The sequence below is a fragment of the Puma concolor genome, chromosome A3 (genome assembly GCF_028749965.1).
Source record: "Puma concolor isolate L17-30 chromosome A3, mPumCon1.1.hap2, whole genome shotgun sequence".
Classification (NCBI taxonomy): Eukaryota; Metazoa; Chordata; class Mammalia; order Carnivora; family Felidae; genus Puma; species Puma concolor.
In genome coordinates, this window is record NC_141669.1 from 102,039,748 (window position 1) to 102,059,847 (window position 20,100).

A 20,100-nucleotide genomic window follows, 5' to 3' on the forward strand; every position below is an offset into this window, starting at 1 on the left:
ACACACGTGCATGCATGCCCCACATTTTACTTATCCATCCAAGTGATGGTCACTTGGGTTGCTTCCATATTTTAACTATAACACATTCATTTTCATACATTTTCTATAAGCAGACATAATTGATTATATTAGACCCTCATTTTGAGTTCTCCTTTTTTTGTTTCATTTTTCATACTTATTTTTATTTGTTTCTAAATAATCTTTATAATCATAATGCCTGTACCACATTCCATTGTGTTTCTGATATATAAATGATGAATCACTCCCCTAATGTTGTGTTTTAGGCTCTTTCTAATGTTTTGCTATTGTGGATAACATAATAACCTTATATTGGGTTTTCTTAGGGTAAATTCCTCTTTTTAAAATTAATTAATTTATTGTTGTTAGTGTTTATTTATTTTTGAGAGAGATAGTGCAAGTGGGGGAGGAGCAGGGAGAGAGAGGGAGACACAGAATCTGAAGCAGGCTCCAGGCTTTGAGGTGTCACCACAGAACCTGATGCAAGGCTCAAACTCAAGAACCATGAGATCATGGCCTGAGCCAAAGTCGGATGCTTAACCAACTGAGTTACCCAGGTACCCCTAGGGTAAATTCCTAATAGTAGAACATCTTCACGTCTCTTATCAATATATCTTGAAACAGTTCTATTAATTCATGATGCTAACTGGGAAACATTTTTTCACTTCTGAAGATGCCTCAGAAATGGTAACAACATTTTGCACAGAATCAAAACTAGCTTCTACAGTAGGTTCAGGTTTTGAAGCCACATAAAGGAAAGGACATATGTACTTTCTGCAGATCTTTGGTTTGATACAAAACTTAATCCCACTGTGGGACCATATGCCATATTCTGGTTCTCTGAAACGTTTGCCAGCCTTTCTCAGTGCCCTTTCGGTTAGACTATTGTAGACAGATGTTCACTGACTATATAGTGCAATGATAATTTTCAGCTATGAGGTCCAAGATAAAGCCAGTAAAAATGTCTGTGGCTTGAACTGGTGGCTAGGCTAGGCAGGCTGAATCTGCCGATTTTCATGTGGGAAGGGCTCTGTATTATTCATTTCACATTGACACTGTTTGCCTGATGAGACATTGTTTGCCTACTAGAGAAAGAGGTTGCAGACCTTCTTCTCTTAGGATAATCTTCATTAATGATAGCACTCATCAGATGAGCTGTCAAGAGATACATCCTTAACTCAATTTACTCATTCAGTGACATGGAAAACCTGTATCTGTTAAATTATTTGGCATAGCTTGAAAACCTGATCCTCTGTATGCCAAAAGAGGAGTGCCAGTAATTGTGACTTGAGTGAGTTCCCTTTGGTGTTTGAAATAATATGCCTTAGTGGTAAGTTGAAGCATGTACTTTGAAGGCATATGCTTCCCTAAGAATTGACTCACATAAAATAGGGAATTCTGGCTGCGAAGGACTTAACCAAGATTTTTCTAAGCATTTCAGCTTTGGTTGTCATAAAATAGATTTCATTTTAGATTCCCGTTAGTCCTTTATGTAGAAGCATGGGGGAGATTTTAAAATATTTGTTAAAGTAATTTGGATGCATAATTTTGATCAAGAAGAATTACATTTTATTTTTTTTAAGTTTATTTATTTTGAGAGAGAGAGAGCACGTGAGCAAACACAGAGAAAGAGCAGAGGGAGAGGGAGAGAGGGAGAATCCCAAGCAAAGCCCAGTGTGGGCCTTGATCCCACAAACCATAAGATCATGACCTGAGCCAAAAACCAAGAGTTGGACATTTAACTGACTGAGCCACCCAGGTACCCCAGAAGAATTACATCTTAAAATGCTCTTTGGGGATGCCTGTGTGGCTCAGTTGGTTGAGCAGCTAACTCCTTATTTCAGCTCAGGTCACCATCCCAGAATTGTTGTGATTGCAGGATCAGTTATGATCTCCAACTGTGCTGAGCATGGAAACTGCTTGGGATTCCCTCTTTCCCTCAGTCCCTCTTTCCTGTGTACACTCGTGCGCTCTGTCCCTCAAATAAAAAATAATAATGAAGTAAAAAATTCAAAAAAAATTAATAAAATAAATAAATACAATGCTCTTAGAGGAGAAATTTGACTTACTGGATGCCTATTCTGTATCAGAAACTGTGCTAGGTGCTTTATAAAAAATATGACATTAAATTCTTCCAGCAATTCTTTAGTGATTATTAATGCATCTTACAGAACACTTAACTAGGCACAGACTTACTCAAGATCACAAAGGTGGGAGATAGAAAAACTATATTTCAAACCTTGATGTGTCTAACTTAAGTACCCGTTAAAAATTTTAAAGAGTATTTTCCTTGGATTACTAATTAAATCTGGTGCCTACTATCTTCATTTAGTGCTCTTCACAACCTGTATATGTTTACTCTTGTGTACACAAAGATACGTAAAGATGTGTTCAGTGAATTTTATTTGAGAATTTGGAGAAATTTTATTTAAAAAAAAACAATAAGCACTTACCTGGGATGACCTAGTGTGTACTTTCATAGACTTCTCAGGCTGTTGGGAACATTTTGGTGTGCAGCCAGGGTCACCTGTGTGATGATGTCAGAGAAGGCTGTCCTCTAACTAATAAGCTGCTTTGGAAGTTAACAAACAGAAAAGGCAAGAGAAATCTTTTGAGTGTTTGTTGTTGAACACTACAAGCTTCTGGGCCTGCATGTTATTAGTTGGTATTCTAAGATTCTATCTTTTGAGGCCTAAAGAATGTTTGGTCTGTCATGGTTTCCTTAGTAGATTATGTCACCAAAGAATCCCTAAGAATAGAAACAGTGCTGACATAAGATAAACTGTGGAAGTATTGAAGTCCTAAGGTTTTGTTGTTGTTTTTTAAAATTTTTTAAAAATTTATTTATTTATTTTGAGAGAGACAGAGACAATGTGAGTCTTTGTGAAGAGGGGGAGAGAGAGAATCTCAAGCAGTCTTCACATTCACAGCACAGAGCCTGATGCGGGGCTCACATGAGATCATGAGCTGAAACTGAGAGTTGGACGCTCAACCAACTGAACCACTCAGGCGCCCCAAAGTTTTTTGGTTTTTTTAAAATGTTTATGTATTTATTGGGGGGAGGGAGGGCATGTGAGCAGGGGAGGGGCAGAGAGCGAGCCTCAAGGAGCCTGATACGAGGCTCCATCTCACAAACTGAGATCATGACCTGAGCCAAAATCAGGAGTTGGACACTTAACCAACTGAGCCTCCCAGGCATCCCAAAGTCCTAAGTTTTACTGTTACTTTCATTCTATATCACTCTCATTCTATAATTTTTTAAATGTAATGGAGGACATTGCCAATGAAATAGACTCTGGGTTAATTACACATCCTGGAAAAGTTGAAAGAGTAACCTTTAAATGATAGTCTGTGTCAGAGATTCCCAACCAATATACTGCCTGTGGATTACAAATTTGCCAAAGGGTTGATCCCTTTAGACCTTAGGCCAACCAGAGCCCTCAGGTTGGTTTCCTTCTCTGGTTGCCTCCTCCATTTATTCCAGTGTGCTATGTAAACATTTATCATTTATACCGCAATAGGAAAAAGTTTGCCAGGGTACTGCTACCTAGCAGTTATTTGCAAAATCTTTTTAGAAGTAGTCAGAGTGTATAGTTTACTTATATATAAACTCCAGCTAATTGTGGAAGGAAATACTTAGGTTGCAGCAAGAAAAATCTAACTTGAAAAGTTGTTAAATACTGAAATGCTAGGGAGGTTGATGTGTTTTTCATTTCCTTTTACTTTTATAATATAAAGTTTTTTCTTTAATTGACTTAGAAATACAATTTTGGTTGGACCCCGGCCTCAAAATGTCCTTCTATATTAATAGCTTCTGTGGTCAGAAACTCTTCCAGGGAGGAAAATAGTTAGGCTCAGTTTCAAGCCACTAATTTATAGGTAGGTTTTTCAAATACAGCGTCTAGATTGAGACCTGCTTATAGTGAAATTTGTCATAGCATTAATAATTTACTGTGATTATGAAAAGAGCATAGAGGGCTTGGTACCAGAAAATCTGGGTACCAGTACTTATTATTTTGATGGAGAGTAAATGACAAAAGACAAGTGAAAGCCATTTTAATTTTAGCACACAGCTGTCAAAGAGTAAGCACTAACTACTTTTTTTATACTTTACTACCTGTATAAAAAAACAGATTCAAAATGTAAACAGTGTATTCTACAGTTAAAAATAATAATAATAAAATGAACACCTGTGTACCAGCTTAAGAAAAAACATTACATTAATGTTGGTGAGAATGCAGCTGGTGCAGCCACTCTGGAAAACAGTATGACAGTTCCTCAAAAAATTAAAAAATAGAACTACCCTACAACCCAGCAATTGCACTACTAATTTATCCAAAGGATACAAAATGCTGATTCAAAAAGGCACATGAACCCCAATGGTTATAGCAGTGCTGTCAACAATAGCCAAATTCTGGAAAGAGGCCAAATGTTCATTGACTGATGAATGGATAAAGAAGATGTGGTATATACATACATTGGAATTCTCGGCGATGAAAAAGAATGAAATCTTGCCATTTGCAATGTTGGGGATGGAACTAGAATGTACTGTGCTAAAACTAAATAGCTCAGAGAAAGACAAATTCCATATGATTTCATTCATGTATGGAATTTAAGAAACACAATAGGTGACTACAGGGAAAGGGAAGGAAAAATAAGAAACAGAGAGGGAGGCAAACCATAAGAGACTCTTAAATACAAAGAAGAAACAGGGTTGCTGGAGGGGAGGTGGGTGGAGGGATGGGCTAAAAGGGTGATGGGCATTAAGGAGGGTACTTGTTGGGATGAGCACTGGGTATTATACGTGAGTGATGAATCACTGGGTTTACCCCTTAAACCCGTACTACACTGTATGTTAACTAACTTGGTTTTAGATAAATAAATTTTAAGAATTAAATTAAAAAATGAAAGAACGTTACCAATATCTGTGGTCCTTTATGAGACTCCTCAGTTACAACCTCTTCCTTCCTCTACCAGAGGAAACTATGAAACTACATTTCATGTTAATCATTTTCTTTTTCTGTGTAATCATTTTACCACATATACATATATCCGTAAACAGTTTTGTTAATTTTGACCTTTATAAAAAGTATCTTCTCTGTATCCTTCTATCATTTCCTTTTTTCTATTAACATTCTATTTTTGAGATTATCCATATCAATATATAAAGATATGGTCTATTAATTTTCACTATTACACAGAATTCCATTGTAGGTATGTAACAATGTGGCTGTTCTATTGACAGTTATTATAGTTTATTCCTATCATAAACAATATCTTTGTGAACATTCTTGGACTTCTCACCTAGGAACACACAGAGAGAGAATGCCTTAGGTATATGTAGAATTCCTTGGTTGTGGAGCCTGCTCACAGTTACCTTGACTAGGTCGTGCTGAATTGTTTTCCCAGCTTTTACTCTAACCGGTAGTTTCCGTGAGTTCCCAAAGCTCTTTATCCTCATCTTTAATTGATATTGTCAGGCTTTTCAGTGTTTGCCAGTTGAATGTATAAGTAATGGTATCTCAGTATGGTTTTAATGTGTGTGTTACTCTCAAATATTTGTTGAGTTCCTGCCATGCGTGCCAGACTCTTCTTTTCACTGGACATGGAACACTGAACAGACTTTTATGGGGTCCTACATTTTAGGTTATGGAGGTTAGGAGAAAGGAGAGAAGGGGAGATAGAAAATGAATAGGTAAAATAATGAAGTGGTGATTAAGGACTATAGAAACAAAAAGATAAAGTCTGGATGGGGAGTAGGAAGTTCAGGGGTGAGAGTAGGTAGTGATTTAAATAGGACAGTCAGGAAAGGCTTCATTGAGAAAGTGGCATTTGCACAAAGACCTAATGGAAAGGACAGTACACACTAGTTGTTATCCTGGGAAAGAGCATTTCAGGCAGAAGAAAGAATAAATGCAAAAGCCTTTAGGGGGAGTATTTCTGATATGCCCAAGAACACTAAAGCAGAAGTGACTGGAGCAGAATGAGCCAGGGAATGGAGAGTAGTAGAAAATGAGGGCAGAAAGGTGGCCAAATCACAGAAGGTTTTGAGACCTCTGGATGGACTTTAGCTTTTACTCTAAATGAAATGTGAAATGGAAGTGATATGACCTGACCTAAAGGATTGTTCAGGCATTTGCCTAGTTACTAATGAGGAAAAACATCTCTTAGTGTTTCCTCATGTGAAATGCCTGTTCATGTATTTTGACTTATGTAGTATTTGTGTTCCTGAGTCATAGGAGTTCATATATTCTGTATTGGTCTCTATCAGTCATATATCTTCTACTTTGTGATTTTGTCTTTTATTCTTTATAGTATCTTTTGAAGACCAAAAAAGGTATAGTCAAATTTATTAACCTTGTCTCTTTATTCTTTTATACCTCTGGTTCATATAATTTAATTATAATCCTTGGGTTAGGGCACTCTCATTGGTCCAGCATGGCCCATTTATTTATTTATTTATTTATTTATTTATTTATAACAGTAAGTGAATCCACTACAAAAGCTAGGGTCATGTAGTAACTTACATTTATGCTTTTGATCTCCCCTACTTCTCCATGTCTATTATAACCATCATCCACATCTTGGTATTCAATCCTTGGCTTTCCATTGTATATATTTCCATCTCATTCGTAAGTATTCCTAAGAAGTGTGAGTGCATAAAAAGGCATAAGGTACTAATGTATGCTACAAAGTGAATGAATCTTGAAAATATGCTAAGTAAAAGAAGCCAATCACAAAAGACTACATATTTTATATGCAATATCCAGAATAAGAAACTCTATAGAGAAAGGAAGTAGATTAGTGGTTGCAGGAGGAGAGGGAGTATTTAAGAGTGTCCTGCTGCAGAGAGATAGAGTGTCTTTTTGAGGGGATGAAAATGTTCTAAAATTGACTAGTGATGGTTGCACATACTTGTGAGTATATTAAAAAACTATTGAATTATAAAAATGGGTGAATTATATGGTATATTAAATACTATCTCACTGAAGCTGTTAATGTTAGCATTGAGGGGAGGAGTGTGGATTTGTTGTAGATACTTAAAAATCTTTGGGGATTTTTTTTCATTCAACATCACATTCCTAAGATTTATCTCTGTTTTGTGTAGCTGTAGCTCATTTGAGTATATATACCACAGTTTATATATCCATTCTCCTGTTGGATACATATTTGGGATGTTCTTTACTATGGTGAAACATGCTGTTATAAACATTTCTGTGCATCTTCTAGTACATGTTTAAGTTTTTCTGGGTATTTATCAAAGAGTGTAATTGCTGGGTCATAAGGTGTGTGAATGTTCACGGTTATAAGATGAAATACTAAATTCTTTTGTGCTGGTATTAAGTTTATACTCCTACCAGCATGCTTGATTTGCACTTCTCTTCTCACAAATGCAATTGAATATCTCTTCATGTATTTTTTGGACATATATGTTTCCTCCTCAGTGAAATACTCATAAATGTCTTTTGGCCATTTTTCTGTTATATTGTTTGTGCTTTTTCTGCTGACTTTTCATTCTTGATTTATTTTTCATAACAGTCCTTTGTCTTTTATAGGATTTTTGATAACAGTCCTTTGTCCTTCTTCAATATGAAACTCTTCCCCAGCCTCAGCCCTTTGCCACACACTCTCTTGGAGGTTTATCTAATGAATAAAAGTTCTTGATTTTAATATTGCTAAGTCAGTCATTATAGTTAATGGTTTCCGTGTTTCATCTAAGTAATCCTTTTCTATACAGATGAGACTGATATTCATCTTTATTTTCTACTAAAGGTAGAAAGTTTTGATGTGTTTGACATTTAAGTCCTTGATTCATCAGGAATTGATGTTTTATATGATATAAGGTAGACATCCAGTTTCATCTTCCTCTACATGGATTTTTTTAAATGTTTATTTTTGAGAGAGTGTGAGCGGGGGAGGGGGAGAGAGAGAGAGAGAGAGAGAGAGAGACAGAGAGAGAGAGAGAGAGAGAGGGGACAGAGGATCTGGAGCAGGCTGCACACTGACATCAGTGAGCCAGCTGCAGGGCTCAAACCCACAAACCATGAGATCATGACCTGAGCTGAAGGTGGACGCTCAACCAATTGAAGGTGGGCTCTCAACTAACTGAGCCCCTACATAGAGTTTTTTTTTATCCTGTTCCATTTATTAGATAATCTCTCCTTTTCCCCAATAATCTGACCTATCACCTCTGTCATGTATCAGAGTTTCAAAACTGCATGGATCTTGTCTATATTGAATATATTCTGCATAAACAAAACAAACAAACAAAACTGCCTGGATCTATTGCTGGGCTCTCTGTTTTATTAGTTAATCTGTCTATCCCTGGACTAGTACCACACTTCTTAAACTGGATAAAGAGTACAAATGACCCCCATATATACCCTGCCTCCCCTAGAACAATTGGTTGAAGGCTCTTTGAAGAAAGCAAACTCCAACAACAACGACAAACCACTTGCGAGTACTGAAGTTTGCAGTATTTTCAGGGCAGAGCCAAAATTCATTTAAAGCAAGATGATGAAGAAAATGTTCAGAGATATAATAATTGAGTTTTTACTGTTAATGCACTGTTAATTCCAGAGATTTAGTGGTAGAGAGTGGAGGGAAGAAGAGATAGTAGCAGAAAAGTAGATGTATAGTTAACTTCTGAGATTAAGAACATGGGAGATTAGGGGGGACCTGATGATTAGGGGCTTTTTGGGGTGACCAAAAATAGGGATAAAAAGCACAGAGATTATTCCTGGTGGGTTCAAGGCGGATTTTGGTGGTGAGGCTGTGAGTATTGAAGATTAGGGAAGGAGGGGTATCTACTTCTGTTGCCATGGATGCACCAAGGTAGTCCCCCCACTTAACCCCATTCTGGGGAGAGGCAAATTTACTGTGTATCACAAGACTCCCCCTTGACTCCTGTTGGCAATTACAGGTGAGGAAGCCAGTATAACTAAAGAACACACCATCTTAATTCCATGTCCCAGGGGCCCACTTCTGAACCCTGCTAGGAAAGGGTTGCCTTTCTCCATAGTGCTATCTTTTGTCCCTGGCTTTTAAGATACTTTAGTGTTCTAGGGTTTCATTTTGGTTTATCTAGATCGTATTTTTGCTTGGTAGCCTTAATCTTGTGTAGAGTTAACAGGATACCCACAGTCTTGAAGATTATTATCTTTCATCGGTTCTGAAAACTTCTCAGTCATTTTCTCTTAAAATATTGTGTTTTCCTCATGTTCTCTATTTTTTCCTTATGGAAATCCCATTTGATATGTGTGGTACCTTCTCATTCTATCTCTGATAACTCACATGTTCCATACTTTTGAACCTATGAAGCATGCTGGGTAATTGCTTCAGTTTGTCTTTCAGTTCATTCATTTTGTTTCTTTACCTCTGTATAGGCTGCTGTTTAACTTGGCTGTTGACTTTATTATTTCAGTTATATGTTTCATTTGAGGAAGTTTTGTTTCCAAATCTGTCTCATATTTTTGATAATCTTATCTTTTAATTTTCTCTTTTGTTTTTTTTAATGTGCTGATTTCTTATTCTGTATCTGATAATTCCAAAATCTCTAGCTGTTATAGATCTGGCTTTTGTGTTATTTTGTTTCTGCGGACTCTGGCTCATATTGGCTTTTTATTGTGATCTCATTGTTCTGGGATCCATCTTTACCTATGGGAATTCTCAGAGGCCTGGGTCAAAAGTACTTCTTCAGAGAGTGCTTTAGAAAGTATTTGCCAGACGCCTAAGGGCGCTTCCATTCCAAGACCAATTGAAACCAAATTTTTGGTTTGAGGTATTTGGGGCCACACAGATAGTGTGAATTCTAGCCACAAACCCATGGATTTGTAGGCTTGTGGTTATAAATTCTCTGGGGAAAAAAACATGTTTTTACTTCCCTTGTTCTGCTCAAAGCCAAAGCCCAAAAAGGCATGTATTCATTCCCTCTAAATTTTTGGAGGAGGGGCAGCACCCGCTGAAGGTACCCTTAAGGATCCTGGCTTCAAGGTAGTGGTCTCTGATAGGAACTTCCACCATAATCAGACACTGAACATTGCCTGTTGCCTCCTTGGCTAACAGCCCATTAAAACCCAAGATCCATGCTAGACCATAACGGATGGATGTATGTCCCCAAGGGAAAGTCCTTGCTTCTGAGCTAGTATAACGTTTCTATTTGAGCTTTCTTATTGTGACTAGACTCCAAAAAATCCCCTTTGTTTCCTTACATCTTAGCCCTTCTTAAAAGTTATGTATTAACTTTCTACCTTGTCTGTAAACATTACATGTAAAAAATAAGGGTAGAATAAACAGTTGTCATTCTCTTTGCCATAAATTAAATAGCAAAATGGCTTCATCAGAGTTAGCCAGAATTTTATTCTGTTATTATTAGGACAGCTTGTTATTATATACATTGTGATTACAAACTACTTGAAAGGGGAAAAAAAAAAAAACAAAAAACAAAGTACAGACAAATACAGAAAACAATAGCTCCCTAATGAGGCCCAAATGTCTTGTATTTGAAGTCAGCTTTTTAAGAACATTCAATTCTAAGAAGTGAGGACAGCTTGGTTCATAATAAATTGAAAATACTTATAAATGGAAGGCATCACTCTTAAGGGAGAGTAAAAGATTCAGAAGAGCTTAGAGTATAAGCTCAAATTCAAGGCAAATGTAAAATAGTTGCTACCCACTGATAGTTTTTAGACATTCAGCAACAACAAAAAACATTAACATGTATTCATTCAGTACATACTTTTTAGGTATTTTCTATGGATACCTCATTGAATGCTTTGGGAGATACAGAATTAAATGTTATGGGAGAAGCCATTTCCAGTCTAAGTAGTTTATCTATACCCTTTTATCCTTATTATCTTTATTATGTTGTTTCCACATAGTAGGTATAACCATATTGTAACAGTATTAAGTGTGTACAAGGAGCATTTGTATCAGTTCTATCTGATTGATAATTCTTACTGTTTACTATTGTTCTGCGAACTAGTTATTTTACTTTCTAGTTTCACGCATTGTTGCCCTCTGTCTATAGGTTGGGAACAAATTTGACTTGTTTATCCTTTCATTTGTACTTTTCTTTTAACAGACATTAGGTGTCTGTTTAGGTCCTCCACTAGCCACCAGGGTACTCTTGCGAGGCCAGGGGGGAAACAAGCTATGGTCTCTATCTTCACGAGGCTTGCAAGCTAGTAAAGGAGGCAGCCATTAATAATAATTTTAAAAATCACACAAGTATGAAGTTGCAACTGTGATAAATGGTATAGAATAAAAGAATATAGTACTGTAAGAATTTAAGAAAGAGGGATTTACATAAGTTAAAAAAAAGAAATTATGAACCAGATTCTGAACATGTTCTAAACAATTTCTTGTTCTGAACAAGTCTTAAACCAAGTTCAAAACATATCAAGTATTTACCTTTCTTATTTCAAAGGTTGATAGTTTGACTTATCCAGTATGCTTTAAGGATACCTAAGTACATAATGACTTGATTATTGTGGAGAAAAAAATACCACCGGGAAGATCCTCATTACTCACATGGACCAAGTATTCCTGTGACTTCTATTATATAAGTAAATGTGTTCTTCCCTCTGCCTACCCCATTGAGGATAACTGGCCCATTTTAACAGATACCTTTGATTTCAGTGTTCTTCAGGAGATGGCTGGTGGTTTTCCTCTAAAACCCTTATACACAGAATGAATTCCAAGTTGGGAGTTCTCTCTGATGGTGGTGGTGGTGGTAGTTAGTTACATTTTAAAAACTGCTTTTGGAATTACAACCATGAATAAAGATTGAGTCATTAAATGTTCATAAGTATTCTCAATGGATCCTAAGTCCTCACTTAAATAAAAAGTGCCAGTTTCAGCCTATATCAGAAATCTTAAAATATGCATTTTGTTTTTATAAACAAAACCAACTATACTACCTACTTGAGTTAAGTTATTCATGTCCCGCCCCTTGAAGACTTCAAATATTTCAAATGAGTAAGGTCAGGAGAAATATCTAGTCTTGTTTTAGTGGATTTTAAAAACATATTTGAAAGTATTTTTGTATATATGCAAACTACCAAAATAATTTTGAATGGATTGTACTTAAATTATTGTCATAATTGAATCATCTGTTTGTGGCTGGCTTTGAAAGAGTTTTTTACCCCTTATTTGTAGGATTATTGAGTTATTTTTAACTAATTCAGCAGTCCTTGGCTATACACTTAAACTTTTTAAAAACAAATTTGTGCAAAACTAAAAACAGTTATAATGAAGTTGTTTTTTAGTCACATAGTGGCTTCTCTCAAATGAGGCTAAAACTGTCTGAAGAATGTTCTTGTGCATATGCCAAGAGGCTTCTGGGATGGACATATTTTTAAGAACCAGAGCATAAACAACTGTGATCTGTGGCAAGAGATATAAATGACCTCATGATGACAATGAGAACAAAGCATTTTTAAGTTATCATGGTGTTGTGTTCATTCACTGCAATGTGTTTGTCATTCTACTTAATACACATTTGGTGTATTAAGTGAGAGCCAGGCAAAAAAATTACAGACTGTATTGAACTGAAGATAACTATTTCTTTGTTGTTATAAACCAACTAAATACCAGAAAAAAAGTTTAAAATATTTTCTGAGAATAATATTTCATGAATTTTCTACAACTATAGGTCCTTAAACACACATACCCAGACCACTTTGGGATAAAGGCCATTTATTTATATCCTAAAGTTTTGATTCATTTTCTGTTGGAGAGAATATGTTCCAAACTTACAAGATCAAACAGTTGGCTTGAAATAAGAATTCCTTCTTCAAGACAGATCAATTAAGTGTTTATTAAGTACTTACTATGTGTCTGGCACTATGTTAAATATTATGGAATACAAAAGAAGGTGACTTTAGCTGCCTTTGGTTTAGTTGGAAGAAAACTCTAAAGTAAAATAGATGTTATATAATCAAGTACCAAATAAAATAATATATAACTTCTCTGATGCAAGTAATGAAATAGCCCTTCTTTTCAGAAATGACTTCTAATCATTGTTTAGAACAGTGGTTCTCAACTAGAGGTAATTTTGCTCCCAAGAAGACATTTGGCAATATCTGGAGACATTTTTATTTTCATGACTGAGGCTATTGGCATCTACTGGATAATGCAGAGATATTGATAAACATCCTTACAACTACAGGATAGTTCCTCACAACAAAGAATTATCTGGTCCAACATGACAGTAGTGCTGAAGTGAGGAATCCTGCTATAGAACCTACAAATGTCACAGTGCTAATAAGTTTTGAAGTTATGGGAGCTGGCCTCCTGTTTTCCCGTAGACCTCTACTGCACCTGTAAATGTTCTTTGCCTGAGACCCTTAGATCCTTATATAGAAATGACCTTTGAGTATCCATAAGCCCCTGAATGCTGTATGCAAGTGTTTCCAGTACAGTGTTTCAGAGAGAGATTCTATATCTTATCAAATTCTCAAGGTACCCATGTTCCAAAGAATGTTAAGACCCTACATGTGTAGTAGAAGTTCATAGTGATTGAGACACATCAAAACAATGTCCTAGTTACTTAAAAGAGACAATGGTACGGAACTTTCCTCAGCATCATTCTAAGCATCACGTTAAGCTTCAGGGATCAAAATTAAACAATACTTTTTGGTGAAAAAAAAGTCTCTAAATATATCAATTTAATATTTTGGAATAATAAAATCTTTCTTAGTGTTTGAAGAAATTATACTATAATACCTTAAGATTATTTAAACATCTTATTTAATAATACAATACTGTGCATGTAGAATTAGACTAGGCTGATTGCATGCTAACCCACAGGCATAATATATAAACCTACTATTTTATTATTTGAAATCAACGTCTTTTGTCAGGATTTGTTGCTTTCTCCCAAATGAGGGTCCCAATTTACATTTCCTTAGTGCTGTGTATCTGTTGATTCAGTCAGAGATCTGGGCATCATTTTATACAGTTCACATTTCTCTTACAAATGGTTAAGTAAAGTGAATTGTATTTTTCTCATAAGAAACATCTTTGAATTGAGAGTTGTGGTTCTGATTTGGCATGCAATAAATCAGAGATCTTACCAACAGTATCTCATAAAAACAAATCTACATAACCTTGAGTATGCATATAATTTAATACTTTTCTAAGTCATAGAAATTTGGAGATTAAGTCTTGGCTTAAAAGCCAAGGAAGGGACCTTAGAGATCATCTATTCCAGCTGTTTCAGGCTGTTCTTTGAGGCACAAGACCCAGAACACTACTTTTAGTTGTTATGTATTTGGACTTCTACCAGATATTTTCTTTGAGGGGGGAAAAAAAAGGTGTATGTGGGTGGGAGGGTTGCATGCTTCTGATCTAGACCAACCGCTCTTTGCAGATAAAGAAACTGAGACCCAAAGCTTTTGATTTTATTCATCCACTATATACATTTCTTTTCTCTGGGTCAGACCAGCATTTTATATGTATCTGGCCATGGTATAGAGGATAGCCAGGCAATTACAGTCATGTAGCTTCCTAGCTGTATGTTCTTAGGCAAGTTGCTGAATATTCTTAGTCTCAGTATACTTACCAGGAAAAAAAAAAAAAAAAAAGAATTGTTTATCCTTAGGATTGTTTTCACCTTAGAATTTAGAAAATATCTGGGAAGATGATCTGGATTGACCGTGACTCTCTTAAAAAGCATTTTGAGGGGCGCCTGGGTGGCGCAGTCGGTTAAGCGTCCGACTTCAGCCAGGTCACGATCTCGCGGTCCGTGAGTTCGAGCCCCGCGTCGGGCTCTGGGCTGATGGCTCAGAGCCTGGAGCCTGCTTCCGATTCTGTGTCTCCCTCTCTCTCTGCCCCTCCCCCGTTCATGCTCTGTCTGTCTCTGTCCCAAAAATAAGTAAACGTTAAAAAAAAAAAAAATTTTTAAAAAAAAAAGCATTTTTTTTTTTTAATTTTTTTTTCAACGTTTATTTATTTTTGGGACAGAGAGAGACAGAGCGTGAACGGGGGAGGGGCAGAGAGAGAGGGAGACACAGAATCGGAAACAGGCTCCAGGCTCCGAGCCATCAGCCCAGAGCCTGACGCGGGGCTCGAACTCACGGACCGCGAGATCGTGACCTGGCTGAAGTCGGACGCTTAACCGACTGCGCCACCCAGGCGCCCCTAAAAAAAAGCATTTTGAATCATTCCACTAATATTTTTCTGAAATGAGTATTGTGTCATCTAAATATTGAAGCTGCCTCCTCCCCAAATTGAACCATGATGTCCAGAAAATACTGTAAAGTAAAACAAACATCTTTATTATCAAAGGTGACAGCACCAATAATCACATTTCCTTTACTTTGGCAGTAGTGAGGGTCTTCATGGATGGTAGGTCAGCCTCAGGGCTTTTTCTTCCCCACTTTCACTCCTGTCCAGATATTACATAAGCCTTGTAGAAACACAAGTTAGGTACTGCAGAATATAAGAAATAGAGATGAAGTATTTAGAGATGAAGTACAAGAGCAAATGACAACATTGAAAGAGGTAAACCATACAAAGTGGAATCAGAACTTGGTGGTCCTTTTGATCTTAAGGATGTATTTCACAGAGTAGTTGAGAGATTATGAGAACTCTTTCCTCCTGGCCTATTTCAACAAGGATTGCCTTACTAATCAATTTTTGATAGTCACCTATAGTTACCAGAGAATGCAGTCTTTTTATTTGGGCAACAGAGCAATTAGATATAATTATGTTAAAGACCACTTACCATTTGCTATTAAAAGTGAATGATTAGTTGTATCCTGAGATTTTGTTCCAGGATTTTTCTTAGAGTCTCAAAGCAATTTAAGTATAGAGAAATAAAATTTAAACCTAAATAAAGGATTTTTCTTTAGTGGTTTGACTGCATATCGACTTGCTGGATTTGCTTATTTATTTTGGTTTGGTTAGGTTTATTATTGTTCGTTATTAGGAAATAGCATTGATATGATTTGATCCTATATTACTCTGATTTTGGAGTTACATAATTCGGTATTGTATTTTATTTTGTTACTCTGTTAAATATCTGTAAGTGATCTTTTTGGTAAATTATATTTTCAACTGAATGAAGATAATAACATCTTATTTTTTTATTTTATTTTTTTTTAAATATATACTTTTATTTTACCTAAGGACGAGGGAAGCTTCTTTTTGTAGAATATAGAACTATATCCAGCTAATGTAAGAAAAGGGACAGCATAGAATTTAAAATAAGATAATAACATTTTAAACTGAACTCTATTTGTGTTTTTTCTTAGGTCTGAAAGAAAGTGCAGAAGAGATGGTGAGAAACAAATTGGAAGGAAAAGATAAACTGACCCCTTGGGAACAATTTTTAGAGAAAAAGAAAGAGAAGAAAAGACTGAAAAAGAAACAAAAGGTATCAATGATAATTTTGGGCAAATATTTATTGAACAACAATCATGTATCAGAAGATAGCAGAAGATATCAGAAGATAGATAGCTAACCACTCACTAGAGTAGGCCATGTTATCACAATTTTAAGAAAGAGGAAAGGGAAAACCCAATAGCTTAAGTGTTTTCTGCAAAGCTACATAATGCGGTACAAATCCTAATAAAAGCCCAGAGCCACTTTAACTACTGTGCTCTAGTATTTTACATTTACATGCTACCTAAATAAAATAAACAGCTTAATTGATACCTAGATATAAAACAGTTTGGTTCTGTTTCTATTTTTGAGAAAGAAATATGCATACAGATTCTTCTACTTGAGGATATATACACATAGAAATTTTTAACATGCATGAATTTTTTTCTACATTTGTGTTTCTCAACCTGAATTTTTCATTTTTCAGTATTAATCATATGAATCTTTTAACATCTTGTCATTAAATCCCTTTAATTAAGCCTATTTCCTCTGTGCTAATATGTTGTCTTGAAAAATCTGATTGGACTCCCATTATTTGGGGATAATATCTTTTCCACAGAGTCCTTAGTAACAGCAGAGACCACTTAATGGTTTTTGCTGCTAAAAATGGTCTATCTTGTCACTGAAATGTAGCATTCTAGCAGTACAGTTATTGCCTTAAGATAATATCAGTAATCACAGAATTTTGCAACTTTAGTAATCTTAAACGATTAGTTCTAGTCCAATCTTGATGCTTTATAGTTGTTGGAAATTAAGTGATTCATCTCCAGATACACAGCTTATTAATGGCCAAGCTGAGACCAGAATCCAGATCTCTCACTCCAGTGTCCTTTCCACTATACCGTATTCTCTAAATATACTACATAAGCTTGTGCTTTTGATGCAGCTGTGACTTTCAGTGCTTGTGAAGATGGAACGCTGCAAAATTGAATGATGCACTGGAGGGATTTTTAATACTCCTCTATTTAGTCAGTGTTTCTGGAAATAGATAATACAATGAGGATAAAGGGTAAAAGCCCTGTCCCCCCTCTTCCTTAGAACTTCTTTTAAAACTAAGCAGGAAGTAAAATATCTTCTAAATAGAATAATTTCACAAGTTATTAAGCCATCTGTGTACTGTAAAACTTACAACTGGGTCTTTTTGGGTCAATAAAGTAGTCTCTTGTTTCTGAGATCTTTAGTAGCTATTCTCTTTTATTTTCATTTGCTGGGCACTTTGAGCTTATCTTGTGCTTTTACTCTTTCCCTTCATTGGGCTAAGCCTGGACTCATTACTACCACTAGAAATATGTTTGTTGAGTGCCAGTTTGTTCTAGGCTCAGTGCTCTGTACTGGATCACTGCTGGATTCCACAGATCCCTTCCACCCACAGGTTCTCGTATACAGAGGAGTTTCAAGAATTTCCTTCATATTAAAAATATTTTGCCCCTTTTCCTCACTGTGGCTTCCATTTTGACGTTGAAAAATTATTACTGAAGAAATGAATACATGTTTACATGCAATAATTGATGCAGCTAAAGTTTAGATCTAAAATCAGTGACGTGAGTAGATACGTAGTTATTCTATAATCTTTGTTAGAAAAATTTATTACTACTGAATCTATTTTAAGAGTTTGGTAAACAAAATTCATAGAAGCTCTTGCTCTTAAAAGGATATTAATATCAAAATGAATACTTTTTAGGGCTTGGTGGGTCTTCTTCAGCATGGAAGATAATATTTAACAGTATGTATTCTGAATATTTTTGTTAAAATGACTCACTTTTTAGATTCTTAGAAATAACCTCAATCTGGTTTGTCCGACCTCAGTTCACATGTCCTATTTATTATATAGGTTTGATTTTTTATTTAAGTATTCTAATTTAGTAGACAGTCTGTTCAAGTTTGATTAGGAAAAATATTAACCAACACATTTGCTTAAAAATAGCCAAAGAGTTTTCAAGGGTGGATTATAGATAAAACAAAATAATTGTTAAAATTGGGTGATGAAAACAGGGGCTTCATTAAGCTGTCCTTACTGCTTTTGCATATGTTTTAATTTTCATAATAAAAAAAATCACTTTCTTGGGGCACCTGGGTGGCTCAGTCGGTTGAGCATCCGACTTCGGCTCAGGTCGTGATCTCACAGCTCGTGAGTTTGAGCCCTGCGTCGGGCTCTGTGCTGACAGCTCAGAGCCTGGAGCCTGCTTCGGATTCTGTGTCTGCCTCTCTCTCTGCCCCTAACTCACTCGCATTCTGTCTCTGTCTCTCTCAAAAATAAATAAACATAAAAAAAAATAAATTTAAAAAAATCACTTTCTTTAACCAGCAAATAAATTGTTATAAATAATTATTTACATGATAATCCACAATGTATAACTTCAAGCTGTTGATAGTCACTGCCATTTCTCAATTTTGTGAGAGATAAGGCCACATCTTTTCACTGATCACCCACATAAAAGTGTTCTTCTCTTTTGAATGTCTGTATCATTTCATTTTTGCTTCTTCTAGCACTTCCTATCTTGAACTGCTATTACTAATATATGTGTCTGTTTACGTGTCTAGCTTTTTTTTATAGATTGTAAAATTTTTATTCATTTTAATTTTTTTAAATGTATTTATTTTTGAGAGTGTGAGTTGGGGAGGGACAGAGAGAGAGACAATCCCAAGCAGGCTCTTCACTGTCAGCACAGAGCTGAACACAGGGCTTGAACTCATAAACCATGAGATCATGACCTGAGCCAAAATCAGGAGTTGGACACTTAATCAACTGAGCCACCCAGGCGCCAGATTATAATTTTTTTAAAGACAGAAACCATGTATGTATCTGATAACTTTCACTTTTCCCAACAACCCTACATAGCTTTATGCATTTATTAAATATTCCATAAATATTTATTTTTATCCATAAATATTTGTTGAAGAAACAAAAGAATGATCAGATAGGAGTTATTTTACAAATTAATTTTAAAAACTGGTTTCATTCTAGATTGTACTGTTTGATTTAAAAGAAATAAGATGTTGGGGCGCCTGGGTGGCTCAGTCGGTGGGCGTTCAACTTCATTCAGCTCAGGTCATGGTCTTGCAGTTTGTGGGTTCAAGCCCTGTGTTGGGCTCTGTGCTGCCAGCTCAGAGCCTGGAACCTGCTTCAGATTCTGTGTCTCCCTCTCTCTCTCCGCTCCTCCCCCACTCACACTCTGTCTCTCTCAAAAATAAATAAACATTAAAAAAATAAAAATTAAAAAAAATAAAAGAAATGAGATGTGATATATATATTTACGGATATATGTATATACACAAAGTGGAATATTAGTGATCAAAAAGAATGAAATCTTGCCATTTGCAACAACATGGATAGAATTAGAGTGTATTGCGCTAAGTGAAATAAGTCAGAAGACAAATATCATATGATTTCACTCATGAGAAATTTAAGAAACACAGCAGATGAACATAGGGGAAGGGAAAGACAAGATAAAAACAGAAAGGGAGGCAAACCATAAAAAACTTAAATACAGAGAACAAACTGAGGGTTGCTGGAGGGGTTGCTGTGGGGGGATAGGCTAACTGGGTTGATGGGCATTAAGGAGGGCACTTTTTTGGATGAACACTGGGTGTTATATGTAAGTGATTAATTACTAAATTTTACTCTTGAAACCAGTACTACACTATAGGTTAACTAACTTGAATTTAAATTAAAAAAAAAAATAGGGTACTTAC

The 20,100-nt window shown here is 35.8% G+C and overlaps 2 protein-coding genes across 4 annotated transcripts in view; one reads left to right on the top strand and one right to left on the bottom strand.

Annotated features, from left to right (window-relative positions):
- The window catches only part of NDUFAF5 (NADH:ubiquinone oxidoreductase complex assembly factor 5), a 62,660-nt gene extending 59,985 nt beyond the window's left edge, over positions 1 to 2,675 (bottom strand). The window contains exon 1 of one of the 2 annotated variants that reach the window (XM_086701660.1): positions 2,472 to 2,675. The gene's annotated coding sequence lies outside the window, so the exon portion shown is untranslated. The remainder of the gene's footprint in view (positions 1 to 2,471) is intronic. The other variant, XM_086701657.1, reaches the window with a different exon arrangement.
- The window catches only part of ESF1 (ESF1 nucleolar pre-rRNA processing protein), a 66,834-nt gene that overhangs the window by 34,333 nt on the left and 12,401 nt on the right, over positions 1 to 20,100 (top strand). For both annotated transcript variants that reach the window (XM_025932333.2, XM_086701655.1), the window contains exon 10: positions 16,278 to 16,399. In XM_025932333.2, coding sequence (XP_025788118.2) covers positions 16,278 to 16,399 — 122 coding nt within the window. The remainder of the gene's footprint in view (positions 1 to 16,277; positions 16,400 to 20,100) is intronic.